The 9,727-nt window shown below is 40.8% G+C and overlaps 1 protein-coding gene across 1 annotated transcript; it reads left to right on the top strand.

Moving 5' to 3' along the window:
* The first annotated feature begins 2,097 nt into the window (after positions 1 to 2,097).
* Positions 2,098 to 7,489, top strand: LOC126398012 (clusterin-like protein 1). Its single transcript, XM_050057176.1, has 8 exons — positions 2,098 to 2,268; positions 3,439 to 3,542; positions 3,641 to 3,789; positions 4,247 to 4,417; positions 4,524 to 4,971; positions 5,063 to 5,191; positions 6,695 to 6,909; positions 7,280 to 7,489. Exons 2-8 carry the CDS (start codon positions 3,452 to 3,454, stop codon positions 7,487 to 7,489), a joined length of 1,413 nt encoding a protein of 470 aa, XP_049913133.1. The 5' UTR covers positions 2,098 to 2,268; positions 3,439 to 3,451.
* The last annotated feature ends 2,238 nt before the right edge of the window (positions 7,490 to 9,727 follow it).

Below are 9,727 nucleotides of genomic sequence, written 5' to 3'. Positions count from 1 at the left end.
TAAGCCTCTCATCCATGAGTAGATGCACGCTTCCTTCTGAGTAGTGATACAGCTTGAAGGTGTAGTTCTTTAGAAAGAAAATAGTTCCTACATGAAACTGCTCACAACAACGTCTGTGGATTATCTTGAGTAACCAGGGCATGATTTCTGGAAAGAGACATTGCTGTTGAATTTTTTTAATCTATTTATCCGGGCACCACAAACCGAGTGCCATTTAGTTCCATTATATTGAAGAGAAGGCAGTATTAGCTACAGTCGATATCTCCAACACACACTTTTAGATTTGGGGTGAACTGTCCCTTTAAGAAGTCATGAAGCAATGCCTTTTTTTTTTCATTTGTTAGAAGAAAATAACAATTTTTGGATTCAATTATAGACAAAATTTTGATTACTGCATTTATTGCTACCTGGATCCGGCTTAAATGTTTTACCATGTGCGTCATAGCAGTGGTTCCCAACTGGTGGGTTGCAGATCCATTCTGAATAGACCGCAAGTGATTTGCAAATGTGTCAAGTTTGTGAAAAACACACTTTATTTTGAAGTACAGTAAATTTATAGCACAGAGCTTTTATTTTGAAGTGCTGTTGTGACAGACACCTTCTTGACAGAAACAGCAAACTAGCTCAACGACATGGCCAAACGCAAGTATGACACTGAATATATACAACTGTGTGTACCTTGAACTTATGACCGAGGAGAAATCTGGATCCTGTGGCTGGACCAGTTGGGAACCACTGCCTTATAGTAGCTACATTTATCTTCCATGGTATGTCTGCTTCATATACTGTATGATGTTTCATATCCTCCCAGACTTTTTCATTAGATGATATAGAATTTTGCGTTCATCATAATGATGATTTCTATCGCACATAGTGGTCCCAATGGCAGCCAAGAGTGACCACAATCTATCAGAATTAGAAAGTAAGGTTCACCAGCGGCCACTTCCTCTTTAACTCCTCCAGGTGCAGTGATCATTTCAGCACTTCCTGTGTCCATAATCTCTCCAGCCTGCAGATGCAGATCACTGATCAAAGGCAGAAAACAGCTGCATCTCACATCAAAGAAATTAGACACTCGTGTCTTCACAGTGCAGGTTAGTGTCACTGCTGTGGCCCTGCCTGATGTTTATCTTTTTATACTGGCTCAGCTCAAACCAGTTGATTTACAGCAAAAAGAAACAGATAACACTGACTGTCCCAGCTCTAACGTCCTCTGAGCTTTTAAAAAAACTTGACACAGACATCAAACTGAGATCTGTTTTTCTTCTTTCTTTGGATAGCAGAGCCTTCAAACCCAGGCTCAGCGCTAATAGCTGGAGTTTGACCCAGTCCGCCACATCTCAGACTCCAGACCAGCCTGAGATGATAAAGCGACTAATTACTTGTTTTCCTAAAGGCTTCAAAACTGTTATTTTACTGTCGGCTATAATTGGAGCAGCAGGCTGGTATTAGGCTCCAGATAGGGATCTCGGGGAGCTGATAAAAAGCAGCTGAGGGTCAGGTATCTTACAGCCTCGCTCCTGCTGGTCCTCATTCAGAGGTTGGGACCTCATTTGCTGGGTCAAGGCGTTTTAGCAGTGGGCTCAGATTAACAGCGAGCTGAGAGAGCATGCAGGAATTCCACATTTATCACGCGGCTGCCAAGTTTGGATCATGATAAGAACAACTCTGATTGTCTTGTATGCAGAAGGAGAGAGTCGCTGGTGGTAGAGAAGCAAAGACAGGAAGCATAATGACTCCCACAGAGCAGATGATCCAGAATTTAAACACACAGTATACACTACATGATTAAAGTTAAAAGCTACACCAGTTTCCTCTTTAATGTTTTTGTAATAGCATACATATTTGCACATGCTCATGCCGTCCCTCTGCTCCCCTTGTGGACTACAACACAGAGCTCAGCCAGGACCATGTCGGTGTGTGCCAGCTCCCTGCAGGAGGCCCAGCTTTACTGTCAGCCTGATGGAGATTAGAGCAGAAAGTTTTACCTGCAGTATGTTGGGAGACAATTAAATGAGATAGACCTGCAAACAGTCGAGCACGTAATGTTAACCTCGCATTAAAGCCTGTCTTACACTGATCTGTAGTTATGCTGCGCGCGTAGGGCTTAATAATGCAAACACACTAATAGGATCTGTGCTGGTGAGTAGATCCATAAAAATAGAACAATCCTTCGAGGAAGCGGGCGGCGGGCACCTCACTCTCATCTCACCAACAGCACGGCCTGCTGCTTCTGTTGTGGAGTCTGATGTTTGCCTAGTTGTCAAGGTAAATACACTATTTTTTAAACTACTTTGCAGTTTATTTCGTGTCTGTTTTGCATATAGGAAAACAACATTTCAAGGGGGGAAGAGGATATTTTGAAGAAGCCTGGGGCCCCTTTTTGGCCCTAATAGAGGGAGTGTCTAAGTTTTACTGCCACATGGTGTAATGACTCAGTAGATTCAGATGTAACTGGTATTATTAAGGCCCATTTACTTTTTAAATCATCATTAGTGTTCTTGTGTTGTCCAGGTTGTGTTGAAGTTCTATTGAATGGCTGTGAGCAGCTTTGGGTGAGAGGAGAATTAGGGGAGAATTGACTTAATGTCTTTGTGGACTTAGGTTTGTTATATTCCCAGAGGGGACAGTGAACATGTCTTCTGATTGTTATATGCTATACCTTCTGTTTTGCTCGGATATCCTTGTCAAAACACCAGTAACAAAAAGAAAAACCAAAATATAGCTGTTCAACAGTGCACTTGGAGAAGGCATTGCATTAATTTTAGTTTTGTTATTTTCATTTTGTTGATTAATACATGCACACAGAGTTGCCTGTCCACCGTTAAAGGTACAAGAACAAGATTACTCTAAGGAATAATAAAAGTAGTCATTAAAGCTTTTGTAATTGCGCTAACTTATAACAAATAATCAATTTGCAGTGTATTATGGTTATTATCCCTGTTATGTAATGTGATTAGATCCATGGGCTACAGAGGCTTAGTTAATGGGGATCTCCTCTGGTAATTATGTGTATATGGCTTTACACTGGTGTGATATTTCATGCTTATAAATGAACACTGGGATAATTACTTGCCCTTCATGTTGCATTATTTTTTAAATGAGTTCTGTATTAAAATGTTTGGGAAATGGCACCATCTTGTGGTAGACACATGACATGATCTGTGCAATGTTAAAGCAGTCATGGTGCTGTGCATGGGCGGATTGTTTAGCCTCTTTTTGTTTTGCGTCTCTTTGTAGTTCCTTTGCAGCTCTTTGTGGTCTTTTTGAGCCTCCTCTTGGTCTTCATGTGTTCATTTGAGTTATACTTTGCAGACGAAGGCCCTTAAAAACTTTGGAGCTCTGGCCCTGTGCCCAGAAGGTTCATTCAGTAATCCATCCACAGTGCTGTGTGGTGCTCCATAGCAGAATAATAAGTAAATTCTGCCCTTTTCACAGAGCTGAACACAGGATGAGGAGGCTGCTTGTTCAAATTTTTTGCATCACTCAGCTCCTGCTCTGTGCAGCTGACTCTCCTCCAGTGGGCGAGGACATGCTGCAAAGTGAGGCCTTCATCCATAGAAAATTATATCTATAGCACTTTTTCTCACTGAATTTGTTTGCATTGCTTAATCACGGTATGTTTCATTGGTGTGTGCAGAGCTGTCTGCAGCAGGAGAGCAGTGTGTCGATGAGGAGATAAAGCGAGCGCTCCTCGGGGTGAAGCAGGTGAAGGAAACGATGGGGAAAAGAGAGGAGAAGCACAGACATCTTATGGACGCCCTGAGGCACAGCAGTGACAAGAAGACGGTATGCTATGTGTTACTGTTATATCCATTAAGCCCCTGCAGACATGTAATAGGTCTGCACAGTCACAGTAATCACTCCTGATGTAAGAAATACCACGCAGTCAGGCTGCGTTTAAATACAATAACTTGTCACAGAACGTGACCAGTTACATACCAGTCTCTGTGCGTTATTCTGAAGCCCATGACATATTCTCTGCCTCATGAAGGCAAAGCCACACAAAGCCTCACAGAGAAACCTCAAAGCAGACAGTGAAGAATGAATGTGGGAGTGGGGCTAGTTTAGGGAGTCTAGTTTTACTGCAGTAAGGATAAATGAACTGCCTGTAGATTAATCTGCTTTTTTAAATATCATTTCAAAATAAAAGGCTTTGTGCCAAGGCCCCAAACCACATCTTATCCTCTCTGGCTTATTAAGAGGTAATGTATCTGTGACATTTTTTGTTCTGGGGTTCCTTCAGGGGGCGATGCAGCTGGTCCGGGAAACAGAGCAGAAACTAGAGGAGGCTGAGAGACAGTGTCAAGATTTAACCAAGTCTTCCTTTGAAGAATGTCGACCCTGTCTTGAAGATACTTGTAAAGCCTTCTATACCTCTACGTGTCGCCGTGGCTTCGCCTCTTTCTCATTCAAGGTTTGACCTCACCACCTATCATCACTGACCTTCAAAATTATAAGAATTAAGTCTGATTTGTAATGCACTTCTAACAAGATAGTTCCAAATGAACCTCTCTCTGCAGGTGGAGGAGTTCTTCAGGAAAATGGCTGCCCAGCTGGAAGCCACAGAGCATGTTTACGAGGAGAATGTGGGTCGCACCAACTCACCTGAGAACCAGGTCACAGACGATGGAGCAGATCTGGAGCTCCTGCAGGCAGATGCATCCTTCAGCCAGCTGCTGTCAAACATCAGCCTCCTGTACAACCAGAGCGTCGTACTGGTGAAAAGGATGCAACAGGTGTTCGGGCATTCCTTCCTGTCGGCCTTCACCACAGAGGCCCAACCCAGCCCGCTGTCGGGCATGCAGAGCGACTCCAGTGCTGGCTTCTTCAGGACGGTGGCTCTGGATCACATCCTTGACTCAGTGTCTGACTTTGGGAGGAATGTGCTGAAAGAATTCAGCTCCACAGTGGCTGACGTATTTGAGGAGATACAAGAAGCAGAGGAGTACTTTCAGCAACCGAGCACAGGTATCTGGTGTATCACTTGTAGCTCTACATTTCTAGATATAAAATAATGATATCCACTGTGACATCTATTTTTGTATGTCTATCTACAAAGATACAGGATCCCTTTCTGCTTTGGGATTGTCCCAGAGCAGATATCTGTGCAGACGACTCCGCAGACAAACATCAGAGTGCTGGCAGCTCCAAACCTTGTGCGAGGCGTGTGAAGATTATCTGGTAAAAGGTAAATACCTGCTACAATAACATGTTTTTTAAGTAGGAAGTACTGGTTTCAGATCTGTTTAGCAGCCACATACACCAATCAGACACAACATTAAAACCACTGACAGGTGAAGTGAATCACATCGATCATGTCGTTACAATGCAGTGTTCTGCAGGGAAACCTTGGGTCCTGGCATGGCTGCCACTTGACACACACCACCAACTCAAACACCGTTGCAGATTAAGTACCCCTCATGGCAACAGCACTCCCCAATGGCAATGCCACCCTGCAAAAACTGCTCAGGAATGACCTATGGAACATGACAAGAGCTCAATGCGTCGACCTGGCCTCCAAATTCCCCAGATCCCAATCAGGTTGGATGTGCCGGAACTCCACCTTGCAACCCACAGGCCTCAGAAGATCAGCTACCAATGCCCTGGTGCCAGATACTACAGGACACCCCCAGAAGCCCTGTGTCCATGCATTGACAAGTCAGAGGTCCCACTGTGGATCAGACTTGGCTCTTACCTGTCTATCTGGCCAGCATACCCCATAGATGTTCAATCAGATTGGGATCTGGGTAATTTGGAGGCCATGTTGAAGCCTTGAGGTCTTTGCCATTTTCCTTGGGTCATTCCTGAGCAGGTTTTTCAGTGTAGCATGGTGGGGGGTGCTGTTGCCAGAAAAGGTGTACTTGGTCTGCAACAGTGTTTAAGGATGGGTGGTGCATGTCAAGTGGCATCCATATGAATGCCAGGATCCAAGGTTTCCCAAAAGAACATTAGACTGTAACGAGATGTCAGTGTGATTAACTTCACCTGTCAATGGTTTCAATGTTGTGGCTGAGTGGTGTATGTGCATATAGAGATATGCCAAAGTTGTTCCTGTCTGGATTTTAAATGGTAATTCTGGCCCAAATACTAATGAAGAAATTCACCTAAAGGGGCAATGAAAAAGCTGTATTTCACAAGTTGCAGCACAGCCATTGCCATAGCCAGAGTGAAACATCCATCCATCAATTATTTGGTAGATTGTTACTTAGACAGTTTGTTTAATCATTTAGGGGGCAAAAAATGCTCATCACACTTTCCCAAAAACCTTTGCAGTCTTAAGTTTTCTTCATTTATGTTTGCTATGTTAAATATATGTTTATTTTACTCTGATATAAAACACACGCAAATTCTCACATTTAGGAAGCTGGAAACTGTATATGACTTACTTAAATAGATAATCGATTGTTAAAATTGTTGATTAATTTTCTGTGTATGAATCGACTATTCATTTCATCACATTTTAGATAAGAGTTGCTGGAAATTCCTGAATTTTGTGTATAACTAATAGCGTTTTAGCTTTAGAATAGTCTGCATTCACACTGATAAAGTAATATGTGAATGCTGTTGTCAAATATCTTAAATACTTGGCATTCAGAGAATAAAATAAAAATAAAGTTGGACTGTTTTCCTGTTCCTGACGTCACCACACACACCTGGATTAATGCGCATTTCTCTGTGTGTGCTTATTTAGAGTGTCCCAATGTGCAGCAGTTACACTCTGAGGTGGAGGAGATGTACATGCTGCTCAACGCCTCCCAACAGCAATACAACGACAGGCTGCAGCTAGTCCAGAGACACACAGCCGACACGCAGAGATGGCTCAAAAACATGGATGACAAGTACGGCTGGGTCAGCCAGCTGTCCAGCAGCACAGCAGGGCCACACAGTATCTTCAGTGTGATCACAGTACGTTTGTAGTAGCGTTAGATTTGTCAGACTTTTTCTTACAGTAGTTAATTTGAGATGTTAATGTTATTTTCTTTACAGTTATTCCTACCTACAACATGTGAATCTCTTTACCACAGAGCATTAAAATAATCCTGTTATTTTAATTCTCTTGTAGATAATAGACTTGATCCCTAAAATGAATTAACACGGTTTAAATAAAGACTCCAAAGCCAAACCAAAACAAGATTACCTGACAATATAGCCTAAAGAAGTGCATTATCATTTTGGCTGTCAGTAATCTTGTTAATTATTTCAGTTTCTATGGCAGGTAAGGCAGACAATTATTTATTGTTTTCCCATCACTGATGCAGTTTTACTCATTTTCCAGGTGAATCCGCAGCAGCAGATGAAGAACATCAGACCCAAAGCTGACAGCAGTGTGGTTGTAACCATACTGGACTCTGCTCCAATCAGTGTCTCAGTCCCAGTAGAGTTGGAGGTGGACGACCCTGCTTTTATCCAGTACGTAGCTCAGGAGGCTCTGACACTCCATAAACGGCAGATAAGAGGTATTGATTCAGGCAGCGATGTGGCTTAATGTGTTAATTATTTGGCTCCCAGCTTCACCTGGCAGAGCTCCAAACTGCAACTGAGTAAAATGAACTGTGGTAATTTGAAACAACCAGCTTCACACAATAACAACTCCCTGTGCATTTCTTCAAATGCAGTATTATTCTGAGAGACTATGCAAATGTTGTTATCCAAAATGATGAGTTAATTAAGAAACATTAACAAATGTAATCATTCATTGACTTTGTATTAACAAATCAAATGCACCCATGTGCACTGAAGCATTGGTATTTCTAGACATGGGAATATTTAAATTTACAGTCTTGCTTGTCTTTACAAACAGTTTTATGTTTTGTTTTCTGCACTTAAACTAAGTAATGCGACTATTTCCAGCACTCACACACCATCATCAGATGCTGAATTAAGTGTCCAGTTCTTGCACAATTAAGCATATTTTTGTAAAACTTGAAAATGTACCTTTACATGTACAGCTTGTGTTGTTTTTATTCATGTATGTTCATTCTAATGATTTTAAATGTGTCGGCAATAAAACTGTGAACATTATGCTCAAGCCATTCTTTTGTTTTCTGTCATGTTTGTCACAAGTAATCCAAAGAAAGTAGGGCAAGCTCATGTAATGACTTCTTAAACCATAACTTTGAATGTAATATTTGCAATTTGTTGTATACTTGAATAATTATAATACAACATCTTTTGTGCAGTTTTTTAAACAATCTGTATTTATGTGCATGCAAAGACAAAACCTCTACTTTAAAGTCTATACATAAAATTGTTTTTGGAAGCTTTGTGCAGTAGGAAAAGGGTGAAAATCTGGTATACAAAATGATTCTGCTTGCAAAATGTAATGTGATTTAATTTAATTTGATTTAATTTTATTTATACAAACTAATTTGTAATTTGAAACGAATTTAATTTATAAATTTATAATTTATTCTGGCCTACTACTTTTCCATAAATAATAATAAGAATTCAATTTTACTGTACTGCAGTAATTTATTGTCATATAATGTGAAGCTTGAACCACAGGACAATTAGTTGACATTTATTTTGTTAAATATATTAAAAATAATGGGATTCCTTTGACATATATTTAAAAGTAGCCTCTTATCCGGCATTTATTTGTTGTACATGATACATTCTCTCCATCTTTATAATTGTATGTCTATATTTTGTCTTTAATTATTACTAAAATTTAAGAAAGTAATGTAAAAAATGCTTTGTGGTTCCTTTTTTAGTTTCTGATGTAGAAGACAAAGCAGGAATCTTAAAGCCAGGCAAAGAGGGGTCGAATCCAAGTTCTTACCGGCCCATAGCGCTTACATCAGCGCTTTGCAAAATAATGGAGAGGATGGTTACAAATAGGTTAGAGTATTTCTTGGAATCAAGAGGGCTTTTTGTTAATGTCCAGAATGGTTTTAGGAGGGGTCGCTCCACAATGGAGTCAGTTGCTCTATTGGATCAAGATATTAAAAGGGCATTTAATAATAAAGAAGTGGTGCTGGGTGTAATCTTAGATATTGAGAAAGCATATGATTCTCTGTGGAAGGATGGATTATTGATTCAAATTTATGATCTGGGAGTTAGAGGTCGAATGTTTAATTGGATCAGGGATTTTTTAAGGGAAAGAACTATTCAAGTTCGGGTGGGTGGTGTCAGCTCTAAGACAGTGTTAATAGAGAACGGCACTCCACAGGGAAGTGTTATTTCTCCGGTGTTATTTAATATAATGATAAACGACATCTTTGATAATGTAGGGGAAGGATTTGGGCTGTCCTTGTTTGCAGACGACGGGGCTATCTGGAAAAGAGGACGAAATGTGGAGTTTATTGTGAAACAGGTCCAAAAGGCTTTACAGAGTGTAGAGGAGTGGGGAATGACATGGGGTTTTAAGATTTCAGCACCAAAATCAAAATATATGATATTTGGATTTAAAAGGAAACTACCTATTACTGAGTTGAAAATATATGGTTCTCCATTAGGAAAAGTGAAGGTTTTTAAGTTTTTGGGTGTCTGGTTTGAGGAGCGTATGACTTGGGCTGTACACATTAGTAAAATCGTGGGAAAGTGTGAAAAGATTATCAACATCTTAAGAAGCCTGGCTGGGTGTGAGTGGGGAGCTGACAGGGAGATGATGCAGCTTATTTATCAGGCCATGATTAGATCAGCTTTTGATTATGGGTGTTTTATTTATGGTGCGGCTTCAAAAACAGTGTTAGCCAGGCTGGAAGTAATTCAGGCAAAGGCC

The sequence above is a fragment of the Epinephelus moara genome, chromosome 11 (assembly GCF_006386435.1).
Source record: "Epinephelus moara isolate mb chromosome 11, YSFRI_EMoa_1.0, whole genome shotgun sequence".
NCBI classification, from domain to species: domain Eukaryota; kingdom Metazoa; phylum Chordata; class Actinopteri; order Perciformes; family Serranidae; genus Epinephelus; species Epinephelus moara.
The sequence above is the reverse complement of the archived record's forward strand: the minus strand, read 5'-3'. Positions and strand labels throughout refer to the sequence as shown.